General features: G+C 42.3%; 1 protein-coding gene across 5 annotated transcripts in view; it reads right to left on the bottom strand.

Moving 5' to 3' along the window:
* Positions 1-19,343, bottom strand: part of RGS22 (regulator of G protein signaling 22) — a 97,133-nt gene that overhangs the window by 25,615 nt on the left and 52,175 nt on the right. For all 5 annotated transcript variants that reach the window (XM_019495807.2, XM_019495803.2, XM_019495805.2 and 2 more), the window contains 5 exons: positions 17,904-18,029; positions 16,392-16,493; positions 6,267-6,461; positions 4,309-4,401; positions 428-594 (listed from right to left, as the gene is read on the bottom strand). In XM_019495807.2, coding sequence (XP_019351352.1) covers positions 428-594; positions 4,309-4,401; positions 6,267-6,461; positions 16,392-16,493; positions 17,904-18,029 — 683 coding nt within the window. The remainder of the gene's footprint in view (positions 1-427; positions 595-4,308; positions 4,402-6,266; positions 6,462-16,391; positions 16,494-17,903; positions 18,030-19,343) is intronic.

Here is a 19,343-nt window from a genome sequence, read left to right as displayed (position 1 = left end):
ACAAAAACTGCAATTGCTTATACACACCTCTGATTATTATGTGGCCAAATTCTGTATTTATAATTTTGAGTCTTAATTTTAAAAATATAAAAGCTTCTGAACTGCAATACCAGGAGAAATGTTTATCTGCTGTATGACAATTTATCTCTTCAGGTAGATGCCTTTAATAGAAGCCCTGGGACTTCTGAAAGCAGAATTTGATCAAAACTATTTTATCACTGGATACCGAGTCCTGAATAACACCTAAAGCAATAATTCAGTTGTCTGAACAAAGTTCTGTTTTTAGTGCATTCCTTATATAATTCAAAAAGAAACAGCGAAGCAGGAAAAGAAAGAAAGAGAGATAGGTTCCAATCCTGTGGCACTTATAAAACAAAGCTCCCATAAAAGACAGCAGACATTTTGAGCACAGAAACTGAAAACGTACGTTGCAAAGTGTTCTTCAAGGAAGAGGCGGAACTGTTCCAACTTCAGTTTATTGCGGAGCAGGTCATGAAGGGTAGAACCCGTGCGTTCATCAGGGACTTGGCTCAAAAGCTGCGCTTCTTTGAGAATGTCAGGACCCGGTAAAAGACTGGCTTCAGGAACAGCACCCTCATGGAAGAAATTACTTCAGTTACACAACTAAGGCTTTTGTGCCTATATCTAGATCAGTCTAATAGTCTTTTGTTAGATAACTTCTTTAATCCATCTTTATTGATTTTCTTCTTCTTGCTTTTTCATTGTTGCTGATTGCCTCCATGCAGTTATATTTTTTCTGTAACTGGGAATCAATGCTGTGTCATGACCCAGCATAGAAGGAATGTTGCTATTACACAGAAATGATACCACTGTATGGAGGAAAAGAATCTGTTCTAACTACTTGAGCCCTAGGGAAATGAAGTGCACATATAATTTACGGTACGGAAAGAAATCATATTTAAAGTGATTCACACTGGGCTCCATTGCTCAGGGGTCACCGGACTTGCCTGACATGTCAGAGGACTGGACCATATAAACACTAGAGGTCTCTTCCAGCCCTTCTTTTCTGTGATTCTATTGCTAGGTACAAAGGCATACTGCATCCTCTTTTTGCTGGATTACCACCCTAAAGATTCAGAATCCCCCGTAATGAAACAATTTTGAGGCCCCTTTGAAGACCATCAACAGCAGCCTGCACCCAGAACATCAGTGCCACTATGTTCTGCCATGTACACGAGGCAGTCTACTAGCCGGAGATGGTCAAAGGTAATAGACCTCCTTTCCATTTGGGATACTGAAAACACCCAATGCTTACTCTGGACAGGCCACCACAACTAGCCCATCTATGAGAGTATCACTTCTAAAATGACTACTCAAGGGCACAACCACATTTGGCATCATTGCCATGCCAAGGTCAAAGTGATAAAAGTGCAATATAAGAAGGCGTGAGACACCACCACCTCTTGGGCACTCAGACAGTGACTTGCACCCGCTATGAGGAACTGTCACAGATTCTAGCAGGGGATGACTTGACAGAGCTCCAATTTGTTGGCAACTCTGGGGTCAGCCCTCAGGCCACCAAGGACTCAGAAGGCTCTGACCAGAAAAAAAAAAGGAGGACTCATTGGTTCCTGCTCCCACCATGGCCAAGGAGAAGGCACAGGAAGGTTAGGAGGACATTGGGAAGTCCCTCCTTCTCTTTGAGAGCACTGATCAAGAGGATACTAGTACCTGGACATGAGAGCTCTGATGCCACTGACACTGACTCCTTCAACCTCACACTAGACTAGCTCTTCAACATTACATCCCACCAATACCTCACCTGCAGACTTGACTATTCCCACCACCCTCTTACCAACTGTCCCTTCTCCATTCCTGCTCACTGTTCTCCCACCACTATCAATAAGCAGACCTCAACAGCCACCTGCAAGAAGCCAGCCCTCTTCCTCCCAGCACCCAGGACAACACTGAGTGAAGACACAGATAGAGCAGACAGCCATCCGATCACCCAGTAAATTTCAGAATTCCAGCACATTTTTTACATCCCACTCCTGCAAAATGACGCCTGGCATTGTAAGGCTGCCTAGAGGTCCTGTACTGTCTATGAATAAGGACACAGGTGATCCTCAACATACACTCCCAGGGAGATAAGGTTTTGGGGTGCATTGAGCTGGCAGGTGGGGGCATACAGTTTTGAATCATTTCAAGGCAGAGGACAGCAGCCTTTTAGACTGGTGGGCTGGGTACTTGCAACCAGCTCCTGCTGGCAGCTGCTAATCCTGTCCCTGCTTCTGATCCCTGTTGCTCCAACTCCCTCTCTGCTCTGTGCCTCACTCTGCATACCAGGTGCTGCTAGAAGCCATGGTGAATGCCAACAAAGAACAGCAAATTTGGCAGTGAGGGCACAGAACAGGTAGTTTTAAAGTGGCTCCTTTAAAGCAGAACCCCTCCTGCCCCCTGAATTGGACCCTTATGGGCCAGTTCATAGCTCTTCATGGGCTGTAGGTTGTGGACCTCTACTCCAGGGCAAACCACTGGAGGGGGATCAGTGTTGGCTGAGGGATGTCTTTATGGACAGTGGAAGGGCCATGTCATGAATTTGTGAGAAGGGGTGCTAGCAAGCCATGTTACCCAAGCACATTCCCACTGCTCTCCACTTGGCCATGAGGTAGCCAAAGGTGGACTCAATGGTCATGTAGTAACTGCTTGGCATGTGGTTGAACAGTTCCTTCCTGGCATCCACATGCCCCATGTAAGGCGCCACAAGGCAGGAAAAAGTGAGCATCTTGAGTACCCAAGTAGCAGAAGGCATAGTTACTCCTTCCACTTTGATGCTGGTAGTCTTGTGGAAAAACTCCCCCCACATCATCAGGAACACTCATCTGGAGTTTCTAAAGACTTTGGCATTGTGGACCTTGCCCAGCCAGGCAGTGATCATGTGTGTAAACTGACTCTGGTGGTCCATAATGCTTTGCAGCATCATAGAAAAGAAGCCCTTGTAGTCTGTATAAACTGAGCTGTAATAGGCTGGGCACAGGTCAGAAAGCCCATGAGGGAAAATCTGGGGATGACCTCCTGCGAGTTCATGAGGCAGAGGAATGCCAGTGCCAGCACCCTCTGAATGGCATAGCATGCCTCCTGCCACAGCTGATCCTGCTGTGAATCTGCCCATGCTGAAGTGGTTAGCTATATAATAGAGGCTGACAAGAGTAGCCATATTTCAGATACTGATGGACACAAGCTGCTCCCTAATGAAGGGTGCCCTCATGCATGGCTTGCTGCTTCTGTGAGAGAACTAGCACAGTGCTTCTCCATGAAACCATTTTTATGAGGGTGGTATGTCTCAAGCAAAAGTTCTACCACTACTGTTCTTCATCACACATCCCCAGGACTCTATATTTCCACCAGCCACTGCCTATCTCTCTGGCCCAGGAGATCTAGTATGCTATTTGCAAGTGGTCCAAAGGGTGGCCATACTCCATGGCATCCTGGGGAGCATCATCCTCATGCACATTGTCAGTGGTGATGAGTAGGTAGCACATCTAAAGGACGCATCTTTCCGGGGTCTTGGCAATGGTAAACATTCCAGCTAGGTTCCCCGGGGCTGGGGGAGGGGGGCATGGTGGTTGATAGTGTTGTTCCTGTAACTGATGAGCACTCCTAAGGGGAAACTGACCAGGCCTGAAGTAGCAGAGAGCACCTAGCACAAGGTGAGAAGGGAGGAGGAGGAAATAGTCAATAGGCCCTCTCCTCTATAGTTAGCAGTCCACAGGAGTTTCCTAAGACTTGGGCAAGCTGGGATCTCTGCTCTCTAGCCTCCTAGCTGCACAGCTTTACTACAGCATGGACCTAGAGCCATTTTGAAGCAATTCAGCTGGGAAGGGCCTATACATCTACATGATACTGAAGCATGACTCTGAAATAAGAAGTTTCATACTAAAATGGGATTTGTAGCATATCAAAAGAATGTATGTCCATACCTTAAGGAACATCATCATCTTTATTTTCTGTTTACTTCAAATATATTGGCCCAAATTCCATCATCAGCTAAACCTGTGTAAGCCTGAAGCAGCATAAGGGGGTGGTTATTCAAGATTTAGGGCCCAACACACTTCCAACTAACTTCAGTAGAAGTTCTAGAGATTACTTAAGTGAGGGTTGGATCTGCTACAGCTATAAATGAGAGCAGAACTAGACTCATTATTTTAAAAAAATGATGGCCTTTAAAATGGATGAATGAATGTCCCCCACATCGGTTGCAGTGAGTCTTTTCATTCCTGATACATAAAGCGTTAACCCTCTTTGATAGAAAATGAGTTTGTTTTTACTAGTAGGTGCTCCTCTTACCTCATCCTTCTTGGAAACACTCTCTTGATGCAAAGCCTGCAACTTTCTAAAGTACACTGAATCCAGCTGTCGAGTTTCTTCCACCAGCTCCACCTAATAAAAATAATATCTTATGTCATCCCCACAGTACACATTATAGAAAGATGGAGCGCTGGACAGGCAACATGCCAGTGACAGTGGGTAGAAAAGAAACACATTTGCCAATAATGAGACACATGTTTAGAAGATAAAATATCATGTTAAGTAGCATCCCTATGGCAGACGATTCAATTAAAAGATGTGGTGAAATAAAATTTGACTTCAGATCTGTACAGAATCTTAATAGCATTCTATGCAATAACATGTATGACATAGTTATACCTTTAAGGCATAGACTTCATAACAGAAAAGATTAAATTACCTTGTCATGAACTTTTCAAGATCACCTGACCACACCTGCCAAAGGATTACATGCATCAGCATGCCTGCCATGAGTAGTAGTAATCCAATTCTTAGACCTGCAGCTTTTATCAGGAAATGATACTCACATGGACAACGTGCCACTCATATCAGACATATGCACATATGCACCTCAAGAGAAAATCTAATCGGTCAAGATTAAAGTTGTAAAATGACAACTTTCGCATAACAGACTCTTCCCTTGGTCTGTTTTGTGCCAGCTATTCCTTTTAGACAGTAAATTGTTCAGGGCAAGGACTCTTTCTTGACTGGCATTTTTAACATAATTTGGAGCATCATACATATGTTCCATAGTAACAAAAAAGTCCTGCATTTGCATGTGCAAATCAGCAGTTAGATAAATAACAGCTTGCCTCATCTATATGCTAACTTGAAAATTCAAATGTTGGTTTACGATATTAACTACAAGTGGGCCCAAAGACTGTATTGATGTAATAACCCATGGAAAACAGTCTTCTGCAACTGTGGATTTAATTATACAAGAGTTTATATAAAAGAGGAAGGACAATTTCCAGGTTAATATGCATCAGGCTTCTATCTAGATAAAGAATACTGTATTCAGCATCATAGTAGCTGAATGTTTTTGGACCACTGTGTATTCTAAGGTTACAGAACCCTTTTTGGCTTCTTTGCTTTTCAAGAAACAGTGGGACAACTTGGAAAATCATATTAGTCCATTTTGCACAAACAATAAATTAGACCATAGACAGATTCATAGATGCACAGATTGTAAGACTGGAAGGGACCACCGAATATCATCGGGTCCAGCCCCCTGCACAAAGCAGGAAAGACAACTGGGGTCAGGTGATCCCAGCAAGGTGACTATCTAGTCTCCTCTTGAGGATTTCCCAGGTAGGTGATTGTACCACCTCTGGAGGGAGCTTATTCCACAGTCTGGACACCCTAGTTGTGAAGTAGTTTTTCCTAATGTTGAGCCTGAAACGGTTTTGCAGGAGTCTGTGACCATTACTCCTCGTTTTCCTCAAAACAGAAGTGAGATGAGAATGAGTAATAAAAAATAAATTGTGAATTTAGTGTTTTGGGGTTTTTTTAAACAAATATTTTGGCCATACCTCAAACAGGTGATTTTAGACTCATCTTTATTGTTGGAAATATCTCATTTTCTAGGAGCTAAACAAATGCTGTTTTGTGTTGGCAAGCAAATGGGAAACAAGCAATGAAGGTACAGGGAATCTCTGCTTCCTGCACAAGAAAACCTTTATCTACTGCTGGAAGAGAGAAAAGGATGCCTACTGATTTTCCAGTGCACTACATCAAGAGAGCATATATATAGGAGGGAATTATAACATCATCTTTCCCTTACTGGGGCATACCAAGGAATCCCTTGTAATCCCTCAAACCCAATAACTGAAAATGTGACGGGCCCTGGACTGGGACTGACCAAGGGATAGGTGGAACAGCTTTGCAATAATCTTGCTCCCCTCTTTAAGCCACCCCCTGCCCCACATACATGCACAGTCTAGCACTGTTTAGATTACCTCTTCATAAATGCATTTATCTACTTCCACCATCTTCATCCATGGTTCCAGCAGAAGAGTGAGGACATATTCTTCTGCTGAGTCAAAAAGATCCTCAAAAGGTGGTTCCATTTTCTGATAGATCTCATATTTCTTATTTTGCTGTAGTCCAATGTCCATACTGGCAGAAGGAGCAATGTAAGTAGCATAAAGAAACTGCAGTAAAATAGAAGAAGGCAGTTACTTAATTACCATCCATTCTAATGGCCACAGCAAATAAGTCAGCTGAAGAAGAGGGTGGTAACTTATTGGAGCTTTTCTATCCTAATTGCACACTTGGCAACATTGGCTCTGTTTCTCTATTCCTTCCATGCTACTAATTTTTCCAAAATATAGGGTGTGTCTACACATGTGCATTTAATGCATATTATCCCAATTTAAGGTGCATTAAGGGCACACATCTACACGTGCATGCTCTCAATGCCCCTTAAAAATGGCAAGTTTAGACTATTCGAGCATAAATTTGATACCTGAGCATAAAGCAGATATCAAATTTATGCAAATAGATAAATTGCATTAGCTTACTGCTAATCCATAGCAAACTGCTAATGTGCATTAACACGGTGTGCGTCAATGGACAGACACCATGTTAATGCGCATCTGCACGTGTGCTAATGCAACTTAGCTATTCACACCTAAATTGTATGTCTTAATGCATATTAGTGCATCCACATGTAGTCGCATGCCTAAACTGCCTTAAGTGAAGATGCATCAAGTGTAGGCATATGAAAATGCAGGTGTAGACAAACTTCATAGCGTCTGTCACAACTCCATGGCTTCCTTGTTTCCACTTATTAAAAGTTGCCTTGGTGTCAAAATCATATATAACATAATGCCTACACAAACACACCTGTTGATCCTGAGTTATGTTCAGGAAATCACAACAGCAGCAACAAATATGGATTTTTGTGCATGACTTCCAGTTTGTTATTACTACAACATTTAATAATAACAGAATGTGTTAATCTATCACACAATATACAATTTGGGGAAATGTATGAATTGGGGAAATGTATGAATTGGGACATTTTGGAAAAGATAGTTACTTCTTGGTCTGTAAAATGCAAGATTATCACTTTCAATATTAAGTTTAAATTCATAAACATCAAATTTAAAATAATTCCATTTTTGCTTTGTAATCTAACACAGAATCCTCTGCTGTGCTGAGCCCCACCAATTTCAGTAGGACCTTGCCATGGTACAGAGGTCCATGTCAGGTAATAAGAGGGTAGAATTGAGCCCTAAGGCCTTCCCAAGAAAAATATTTTAATGGCCTTTTTATAAAACAATCACAGAAAAGCTCTTGAGATTACCACTTGACAATATAGAAGTCAGGAGATGAGCACCAAAGATATTTCTATCTTAAGAGCATTTCATTTTTGTAGGATAAGTCTTCAGAGAAGGCAAACTTTTATTTATTTATAATGATGTGTTTAAACAGTGACATACATCTGTATTTCCTTTTTAAAATGATCCATAATTTACCTCAAATACAAGCACTGAAAAAACCAGAAAAACCAGAAACATCAGTTAGTACAGCACAGGTGGGCAATTATTTGGGATGGAGGGCCACATAAGGAGTTTTGGGGAGCTGTTGTAGAGTCCTGACCTGGCCCAGCATGGTGAGGTGTGGGGGTGCCAGTTCCATGGGGAGGGACATGTGGGGAGCAGATCACAGCTCTGCCCTAGCCTCACGCTGTCACCACTCCACAATCCTGGCCGGGGTCCTGCCTGCCCCACTCCCGGACTCCACTCCCCACAGCCCATACCATCCACCCAGTCAAGTGTCTCCTGCATGCAGGGTCCTGGGACGGTCTTCATGGAGGTCCTACTTGCCTGCCTGCTCTATCCAGTGCCTTTGGCAGTGGGTGTGGGGCAAATGGGCCAGGGTGCTGAGGCAGTGGGGCCAGGTCCAGCAGCTAGGATAGAGACACTAGCAGCAGCAGCCAAGCAGAGTGAGCCACTGCCATGGGAGCTGCCAGAGAGCCAGGTCCAACTGCTATGCTGTCCCCACCCTGCCTCACGCCTGGTAGTGGCAAGCTGGCCCCTTGCACCATGGCCCAGGCTGTTCCCCGTGCCTGGGGCAGGTGGGGCCAAGAGACCTGCCACAGGCTGGATAGAATCCCTCAACAGGCCATATTTTGGCCACCCCTGTAGTAGAGAAATTTCTTCTGGCCGATATAACTCTGACTGGACTGACTATAAAATTGAATAAAAAGGGTCATTGTTTTGGTAAAATTCATATAATTTTAGAGCACAGTTTACTTTTGTTATCACCAAGACTTTGTATTATCAAAGCTAAAAAAAAAATTTTAAGAACCAATAAAACCTTTGGAACCATATTCTCAGTAGCTATAAATTGGCATAGCTCACCAATTTCAACAAGGCTACCACAATTTACATCAGTTGACAATACAGGCCTCTTCTTTACTATCACTCAGTTTGACAGATCAGTTTTTACCTTCTGCTTTTCAAGCATTAGCAAAAATATTTGCGTGTTTGGGACTATCACAGAAAGGGAGTATTTGAATAGTTTACATTTTTTAAAGATTACCATATTGGGGTTAGTCAGCCTTTCCATTTGAAAAAACAAAGGACAAAAAAATTCCATTTTATTTTGGGCCCAAATAACTTGATAAATTTATCAGGGGTTCTTTAAAATCTCCTGATTCCACACTAACACTCAAGGAGCCTTCATGACTCGAATCCTACATTTAGATTTTTTAATGACCATAGTCTGTAATCCCCAGGTAGAATTCCACCCCTATTCTACATGGCTGCAACATAGAAGACCTAGATGCACTTGTTTTTTAGTATGTTCCATATACTTGTTAGCACAAATAAAGGTTTCCATGTGCAAGGGCAAGGCTGGGGAATGAACAAACCCATAGGTAGAGCACTAGCTGAAGAAACCCACCAAGTTCTGTCATAAATTAGGCCACCCTCAGATAATTCCAAAATAAATTGAAATTTAACAGATACAGCACCAACTAGACAGAGTGATGACAAACCTTGGAAGTTATTATGAAGAACCCTAAAACTAATAAAGTTATAATTACATCATATTTTATCTAATCCAAAACATTTCTCATGTAAAAAAGCCAAGTTAAAAAGAAACAGTCCAACCATATAAAGATGTGGTATCTATAAAATAGCCATCTTAAAATTGAGTTAGCCATTTTATTCAAGTGAAATTAGAAAGTGTTAGGGTTACATTTGTCCACTTGTTATAATACATAAAACTACATATGGGAGTTGTGAAATGGCAAAGGGGACCCAAATTATGTCTTAATGTATTTCATACATTAAAGCTTCTCCTTTAAAAGGCTAGCAGTATTCTAACGCGGCTTTAAAGAAAAATCACATTCGTTGCATGGAACTATTCTTTCTCTGACATGATATTATGTGTGTGAAATGTAGCTGCTTAGATTTCTTTTTGGGTTAGAAATGGGCAAAACCAAATCTATGTTTGCGTAGGTAATCAGGCTTACCATAAGTTATTTACAGGACCTGAACTCACTACTTTTGCAACAGCAGCCTTGTTCTGCAGTTACTCTTCATGTAGAACTTCCACCCAATTCAGTTCTGTTTCACATGCAGAATTGCTGTCGAATCAGGGCATAAGTAAAGGCACACTTTGTACCATCACTGCTTACCAGACAACATAGTTTTCATGTGTAAATTAGGTACAAAAGAGTTCTTTCAGTTTTCCCTTACTAAAGGGCCAGATCGCCAGGTGGTATAAATAGACATGGTTTCATTGATTTCAAAGAAACTACAGAGATTTATGCCACTGAAGTATTTATATCTTTGACATTCTTTTGCTTTTTTATATTATGCCCACCACCATGATGTGACAGCCCCCATGCAAAATATAGGACCATAATGTACTGAAGTGCCTGTGTAGATACATAGGGGATAGGGGGGAAAGAAGACTACAGTAACCTTAGTATTCCTGTGCAGCAGTTAGTCCCAACTACAGACATACACTAACCTGAATGTAAGGACTGTGAGGTTTCACTTTTAATGCTGCTAGTCACCTCCAAGGAGAGAAAAGAGCTGATAATTATGACCCTTCTACCTTCTGCACTGCTCAGTGGAGTCAGCCAGAAGCAGAGGGAAGAGCATATTGTATCCTCTTAAAGGATGGATCTATCAGTAGCCTTGTTTGTTCTCCATGCCTAGGAAGAGCAACACTGGAAAGTATTCTAGCTTCAAGACTCTCACCAGAAGAGTGTAATTCCTATATTGGCCAGTGTCCTAAATAATCAATAGACTATTATATTGCACATTACAAAGAAAGAAAAACATTTTAAATCAAATTAATATAAAGTTAAAAAAAATCTTTGTTCATGTAAAATTTCATGCACACCAAACTTCATTTATTCAGGGTTTTGTTCCTTCAGTGAAACATAGAAAGAATTTTCCTACCTTCCAGCTACGTATTTTCTATGAATGTATAAAAGTTAGTGATGGGACCAAACCAAACCCCAGATCTGGAATCCTGATCATAGTTTGCATCTTGAAATTATTTATAACAGAGCAAATCTGACGATACCAAATTTTTTGGGAATTCAGATTAGGATCTACATCTGGATTATGAATTCAAGAGTGTGCAAAGTCTTGGGCTTTAGTTTGAACTTGTCCCGAGCTGGTATATAATCTCAGAACAATTAGGGTTATGCATAAAACACAAAAGAAATAAAATTTGAATTCCTTGTATTGTTCCCCAACACGTTCATGATAATGATAACTCTCTTTATCTAAACTGACTCTGCTATTAAAATACAGTATTTCCCATAATGGTCTAACATTTTTCTAACCCTAAATAACTATTTTTCATAGCAGACTGCAATGTACGTTTCTTTCCTGGTTTTCTTTTCCAACTCATTTTACACTCCAACATGTGTGTTTACAGTGAAATAACTGCATACATTTCTGAATAATTACTAGCCACACATTTCTGGGTGATTACTGGTACCCCTTCTTTTTTTTTTCAAGTGCATTACACTAAACCCTCACTTTATTTTCTTGCACTGAACATACTGTCGTGCACCCTGGAAAGCATATTAATCTATCATAAAACTAAGATTAAGATACCTAAGAAACCCTGAACAAGTATATACAGTGATAAAAGTTTATTCTTGCTTTTAATAATCATGTGCAGAATAATTATGAAACATTCTAGGTCTCTTCTTTTAGTAGTAAATAGCAAAACAAATATGACAATGTGCTATGAGAATCTCATTGGCATCCTCTTAGGAGTAATTGGAATAATTGTCTCATTGTGCCAAAGGTGAGCACAAAATTTGGGAAGGCATGTTTTCCATAAGCAGGCCCTTTAAACTGGATTCAGCTTGACTCTCATCTGTGTTCCAACGAAAACAAGAATAATTTTTGTGCAGCCTTAAAAGGCAAACTCAAGAATGATACCAAATGTCGCAGCACATGTGTTGATTTGTTATGTTACATTTCAGCTGTTAGTTATGCTAATGGAACAGTTTCACATATTTCGTTTTGATGTATTTACTTTAATGCTTATGTGTATGTAGCTTTCTGCAATTCCCTAGTAATACTGATTTTATGATGTTCTGCTGTCACCACCAGGCCAGGGCTGGAAATAAGAAAAAGAAAACTGACTAAGGAACCGCTGACTCCAGGAGAAAGTGAGTACAAAGTAGGTATAAAATGCAACCATATCACAACAGCGGTGTTTTACATTCACTTTACACTGATGTAAATGATGACTCCACGATTCAGGGCAACAAAGAATGAGTTTAGACTGAAAATTTCAAATCTAAAGTTTGGTCCCTAAGTTTGGCCCTGTAAAATGATCTGATTTCTCAAATGTGCTGAGTACCAGCAGCTCTCATCAGCTTTGATGCTATTTGTGGCCACTCAGCTCCTCTGGAAAACAGGTTAAAACAGGTTTCTAATAGCTAGGTGCCTAAATATGGAGCTAAAAGTAAAAAATGTAGGCATCTAGGTATGAAAATTTTGATCTAAGCCTGACACTGACACAAAATTTTTACAGATTCTCAAACATCACATTCCTGAATTTTAGGAATAGAATGAAAGCTCAAAATCATTGCCACTTAGACTAGTTCAGTGTTTGTTACCTGTGAGTTACTATAACACTTCCTTCTAACGCAGAGACGAGAACATTTGAATGAGGACACACAGAAGAACGGAGAAATGCATCTGGATCCGGCATAAAGCAGTAAGTCATAGGCACATTGTGCCCCGACCCTACCCTACCCTACCCTCGCTCTTCCAGATTACCAGGCTTTATATAGGTCTAGTGTGAGATTAACGGGACTGAACCAGTAATCCTACAATGAATGAGAGTCAGCCCCTTTAGCCTAATTCAGGGCTGTCTAACTTCAGCATGGCTGGGGGCCACAGGCAGGGCCAGTATGCGGCCCCTGGGTTGCACACCATGCTGGCCACATGCTACAAGGGCACTCCCCACCCCGCCCCCTCCCCCCAAATCTCCCTTGCAACATGGGCTATGCCTGTGGCACACAGCCTCCCCTGCAGGCAGCACTGTGCAGCCAGCACTGACAGCACATGACCTCCCAGGCTTCCCCCACTGCATGGCAACAGGAAAGGCAGCTGCCAGGGCCCTTGGGTCATATACCCTCCCCTCACCAGCCAACAGTTGGACAGTTCTGACTCAATTCTTCCTAATGGAACCCAACTACTTAATCTCCCTATAAACCATGCATAAAGGAAGGTGAAATTACGGACAAAAGGGCACCTAGTTTGCTTTACTGGTAGCTCCCTCAGGTTGTTTTGGTCCATCACAGCTGCCTTTGAGTCCCATGTTCGTGTTAACATCAGAAGCTGATCCCTAAACCTTTTTATGTTTTCTGGACATCGTCCAAAAGTGGCAATAATAATTACTTAATGTATTAGTTCTTACTAATTCTTATTATCATAGAATCATAGAAAAGTAGGACTGGGAGGGACCTCCAGAGGTCATCTAGTCCAAACATCTGCTCAAGGCAAGATCATCTCTATATAAATCATGCCATACAAGTCCCTGTCTAACCTATTCCTAAAACTACATGTAACCCTATTAAGAAATCTTGTTGTTCTATGCTTCTTTGTGATGCCTATCTGTTTATCCCTATTGGTGTGTTTGGTCAGACAGTTGGGAACTGTGTCCCTTACCTGAATATCCATATTGATAGGAATGATTAATGGAGCAGGAACTCTTTGTGCTTGTATTAACTGTGTAACTCACTTAGACTGCACTGAAACGGTCTGAATGTAAGGGGCTAGGTGAGTTAGCTTTGTGTGTTCTGACCTTCCTTTCTAAAACTGTAAAGTTTATACGGGTACCAATGTGGGGCAAAGGTTGCCAAGGGAAGTATGTACTGTGACTTGTGTGGAGGTCTAAGGTGAGGGGACCCTCAGCTCAGGGGTGACAAAGGAGGCTTGGGGGAAACTCTCTCCAGGAGCTATCCTGTGGGATGATATTGCACTTTGTCATCAAACATTATAGGGAAGAGTACTCGTGATATACAAACCTCTGTAACAGGTTCAGGTTGAGGCTTGTTACCCACTTGTTTCTAAAACAGTTGAAATGCTTGGAGCACACATAGTAGATCAGGTTGAGACTAATATCTAAAAGATCCTAAAAAAGCTGAAATCCTTGAGCTTGCTCAAGGTAATAGAAAGCTGGGCTGCATCAGCAGCTAGAAACAGGGCTTTGTAGGAATGGTGAGGAGCAGCAGCACTGGCAGTGCAGTACCCCCCAATAGCAGTAAAGCAAGAGGAAAGGTTGGACTAGTACTACACTAGCTTCATTAGCTGCCAAATTCATCTTGTATGGGACTAAGAGAGAACTGTGAACACATTAACTGTGATAAACTGTTACTAGTTGGTTGAGGTGGGCTACTGACTATTAAGAGTTTTTTCCTAAGGCTGTTTGTTGTCCCATTTCCTTCACTTTTAATAAACCCTGTTTTAGTTTAGCTAATATTGCTTGTGAGTGGGGAGGTTTGTTCACATTGGAACACCCTAAGCAGCTTTTATTTTCCCAGGTTTCTGGGTGGGGACTTGAGCCAAGATAGAAGATTTGCATATAACCTCTAAATGGAATTCAGCCCTTGTTGATGCCATCCTGTTCTTGACAGAAGGGTTACATAGACAGTCAGCCTTGTCGCACAACTACAAGGCATACTGCAGAAAGACATTTAAACACCCTAACCTGCCACAGGTAAAGAAGAGTTATGAGGGTTATCAGTAGGGGTGCACCAATAGAGATTTTTGTGGCCAATACCAATAGCCAATTTTTAAGATGCATACTGGCCTATACCGATCTGATTTCCATATGCAGGCTGCGCGGAGAGCTGCCTCCAGCTGGTAAGTCTGGTATGGTGGAAGGGGAGGAGGAAGGAAAACGAAGGGAAGGGGAGGGGTGGCGGGGACAGATCAAGGCCCCCACAGTGAGGGGGGCTGGGGCTGGGGCAGGCACTGCCCAGCCAGGGCAGAGCAGGCATGGGGTGGTGCTGCAGTTCATCCAGGGGGCACGTGGAGGGAGGGGAACAGCTCCTGCCACTGTGCGCTGCTTGGCCGGGAGCTGCTGGTTCAGCAGCTCATCCAGTGCTCACCTGCTCACCTGGTGGCTCCTGCTGCTGCTCCCACCACTCGTCTGGGACAGCACCCGGGGGGGGGGGGGGGGGGGGGTGCGTGTGCCCCCTGCTCCACCAAGCTCTTTCCAGTGGGGTAGGGCTGCGCTGGGAAGGGGCTACAGCAAATTTGTGGCTGCAGGCCCCTCACTATACGCCCTTCCCTTCCACCACACCAGACTTACCAGCTGGAGGCAGCTCTCCAAGCTGCCAAGCTGTGCTCCTCGCTGCCTGTGCTGTGCTGTGGCTGCACACATGCACAGGCCATTTATCAGCCAAATTATCAGCCTGATATGGCCGATTTCCGATATAATAAATTTTCTTTATATCAGTGCCAAACCGATATCAGACCAATGAATTGGTGCACCTCTAGTTATCAGTGTCCCACCACTGCAAGAGTTGTGAAAAAGCACTTGTGAAATCCAAGGAAAAGGGCAGTGTCTTCTCCTGCCCCCTCTTCTCCTACCTACACAAGTTATATAGAGAGGTGGTTGAATTTCCATCCTCCTAGGTTTATAGGGCCCAGTTTAACAAAGCCCTAGCTGGAATGATCTAGTCAGGGCTGGTCCTGCTTTGAGCAGAGGGTTGGACTAGATGACCTCCTGAGGTCCCTTCCAGCCCTAATTTTCTATGATTCTATACAATATGGCCAGGCACAAGATTTAAAAAAAAAAGAAAAGGGGGAGGGGGAGAGAGAGATGGAGGCTTATCAAAGTGGCAAGAATGTTGACTGGCATACTTAAAACAGCACACTCCTATATCCTTTCCCCGCATCACTATTGATCAATTTTCTACAGCCAATTACTAAGTTATCAGCACTGATGGTTTACACCTTAAAAAAAAGTCCTTTTCATTACTCCTTAGTTTACAGCAAATAGCCAGTGAAGCACTTGTATCTATATGCACCCTACAGCCTATGAGGGTATGAACAGCAGGGAGTAGGTAATTGTATAAGGACAGTAACAAGTGGCTGATTTTAAGAAAAGACAAACAGGACTGAAAACTAGTCGTTTCCTGGCTAACTTCAATACCAAGGCCTAGCCCATAGAATTTGAAATTCTAACCCTCATGGGAGACAGGAACAAAAGGTACAATTCTATCAGCTTATTTACAAAAAAAAAAAAATGTTATCAGCATTAAAACTGGGAAATGACTACTCTCCAAGAAGAGACAACATTGACAATGAGTAGCAAAAGGAGATTAAGCAAACCAAATAAATAGATAAAACTGGAAACAGATCCTAGGAACCAAACCGTGCCTGGCTAGCATTTAAATCAAGCAATTCCATGGTAACGATTTAAAGCTGCCTTCACTGTCCACAACCTCAAACTTCCTTTGCTGTGGGTTGAAGAGATTTTGGAATGCTTTAACTTCCTCTGCCTTCTTTATACAGATTTAAATCGAACAAATATATTCATGAAGAGAAAACACATTATGTACAACTTACTTGAGCTTGCTTGCATATTTTAAAGGGATGAAGGGTTTCTTGGTAGAAATGTTGATGATAAGTCTGTAGGTCAAACCAAAAGAACGTACTGTTCTTCCACAGCTACAGATGGAAAAAGAATGTAAGTTATTGCTACCCAATTATCAGGACTTTATAAAAGCTGAGGTTTCCAATGCAAGTAATTGTTTAGCTCCTTGGGGTCATCATAAATCAAGTTCAATTTAAGATGGATTTAATCTTCTGTTGCATACTGGCAGCAAGACAACATATTTCGTGGCATCATCACTATGATATTGTATCTTTTATTATATCCTTGTGCATAATTGTCCATTAAAATTGTTAACATTATAGTTAACATTTGAAAAGTAACCACATTTTAGTGGCATAAAGCCAGCATGTAAGAAGAAATGTTGATAATGGACATGCCGAACTTTTGCCATGGTGGAACGAACATTTGCCATGGTGGAACAGCATTTTGCAGCAATAACTGAGACAATTAAATGTTTTATACTTGACACATGTTATTGTGACTATCATTCCATTTTTACTTTATGCATTTTTGAGGCACCATATCTCAGCTCCTAGTCATAAATTCAAACAAACATAAAAAAATACTTCAGAAGAAGGGGCTAGATCTTCCCCCCACCTCTGTTTTAATCAAGTACTTGTGGGGTTTAGATCTGGCAATTACCCCAAGAGCCCATAGCTGGGGCTGCATCAAAATATGACAATAGAGAGATGCACCATAATCTGTAGGTTGTAAGAATTATGCACAGCCTGACCTCTGACTGCAACAAGTTTCACAGCTTGGAAAGGATCTACATAAAAATTCACTGATTTTCAAAGGACGAATATACCTGCTAGTACAGGGTATGTGGATAAAAATCCCCTTGGAAAACTCAAGCCACTTTTATTTAAATATAAATATGAGTTTAGGAAGCTAGCGTAAAACATCCAGCTGTGAAAATGTTGGCTATTGTTTTCGGACCAGTCAAAGGTATTTCTAGCGGGACATCTTTAAGGAGCCCCAGAATAAAACTACCTTCTACTGAGACAAGTCCTCAGCCTTATTTTACTCCAACCTCCCTTAGAGACTTACTGCTTTTTCCAAACCTGCAAGCACTGACTCAGGTTGATGACTCATTTCAACCACCTTCCATTTACACCCTTCTGGATATTACTAGCAGAGCCAGCAAAAAGGAGACAGGTTGTCATGAGAAACAACACAGTAGATATTCCATTATTTCAATATTTCTGTGGATTTGGGCTTATTTCTTTCTGACAAACTGAAAGGCAGTGATCTCAAACAGAATTATGATATTTAGGATCTGTCAGTTTGGTTAAAACCCATCTTTGGTTTCAGAATATGCAGCGCATTTTGGGGTGAGGGATTGCAACCTCACAGTGAATCCATCCAGTCATCATCAGTCTTTTTTTCCCGGCCACCCTTAATAGTTTGGTATTCAGCCAATAGTGGACCAAAACATCAGAAGATAGTACAATGCTCCATACCTTATTCCCTGACTTCTCACAGAAGCGTGTGAAGAAGTAGCCTGCTTTGTTCTCCACATAAAGTGACTGCAGCATGCTTTCCATTTTAAATCCCCCTAAGACCATGCTATCTGTGGGTCTTTTACCCTAGAAAACAACGTACAACAAAAATAATACAGTTTACATTTTTCTTAGAAGTCAGTAAGTTGAGGTGAAGGAAGAGGGCTATGTCACTCATTCAATGGATATGTTTATTCCAGACAACTAGCATTTATTTTGTACCACATATGCAAATGGTGCATAATGTTCCATCCCCATTGTTCTATATAAGTATCAAGACTCAGTACAGTAAGAACAAACTGAGAACAAATGGTATGCAGGATAGTGAAGTAACTCCAAGCAATCAAGACATCTTTCAGGTGGTCCTTTGGAATGGGAATGTGAAAATACTTAGTGTCCTCACTTTTGCTGTCAGCTCTTGAGACTGGGGAACATAAAGTACAAGAGTCTATATCACTATGCATTGTTGTTACCTACTCAAAATAGCTGCCTCAAGTTAGTAGAGAGGCTACAGTGTTTTGAACCAAGGAAAGTTTACTAGTCCTTTCACAGGATCTGATAAAGTAAGTCCTCCGTTTATAAAAGCTCATGCTATACATCTTTGACGTAGTCTTAGTTAGGTGCAAATAGATTCTGCTTTCTGCCTGACTTCAGACTAAGATGGCTAACTACCTCTTTATATAACATATAGTTCGGCCTAATTACTTTATTTATTCAAATCCAAGACAGGTGTTTTTCCCTCGTTTAACATGGGGTGAAGCCCCTCATCTTGGATTCTAGTACGAGTAGGGGGCAGGCAGCTGCTGCAGCTCCAACTCTGGACCCAGCCCACAGCTACTGCCTGCCCCCTTGTCTGGCCCATTCCCCGCTTTGTTTGCTTCCACCTCTTACTATCCAGCTCTGACTATGGCTCTGGCTCCACCTCCATCTCTCGCATGGCTTCAGCCCTACTGCAGCCCAGGGCACAGAGAACATGGTTGCTCTGACTCCAATCCAGCTGTACAGTTCAGCTCCAGCTTCAGCTCCAAAGCCCAGCCTAAGCTGCTACCACTGCAACAGCTGCTACGTGGCCAGGCTGGGGCTGGAGCAACCATGTGCTCTGTGCCCCAGGCTGAAGCAGGATCAGAGCTGGAAGATAAGTGGTGGGGCAGCAGGGAAGCAGGCAGTGGGATTATAGAGGTGGCAGCGAGGGACTAGCAGCAGGGGAGTCAGGCAGGGGGACAGGTAGAGGGGGGGCACAGGAACAGGGGTGCAGGTGGCCAGGGATGCAGTCATGGGGAGGCAGGGACCAAGGTGGGTGAGGGCAAGCACTAGGGCACACAGGCATGGTGGGTAGACAACAGGAGGCAAGTTAGTGAAGTTAGACAGCAGGGGCCAAGGGGCAGGGGTAAAACCATTTGA

This window comes from Alligator mississippiensis, chromosome 3 (genome assembly GCF_030867095.1).
Source record: "Alligator mississippiensis isolate rAllMis1 chromosome 3, rAllMis1, whole genome shotgun sequence".
NCBI classification, from domain to species: Eukaryota; Metazoa; Chordata; order Crocodylia; family Alligatoridae; genus Alligator; species Alligator mississippiensis.
The sequence above is the reverse complement of the archived record's forward strand: the minus strand, read 5'-3'. Positions and strand labels throughout refer to the sequence as shown.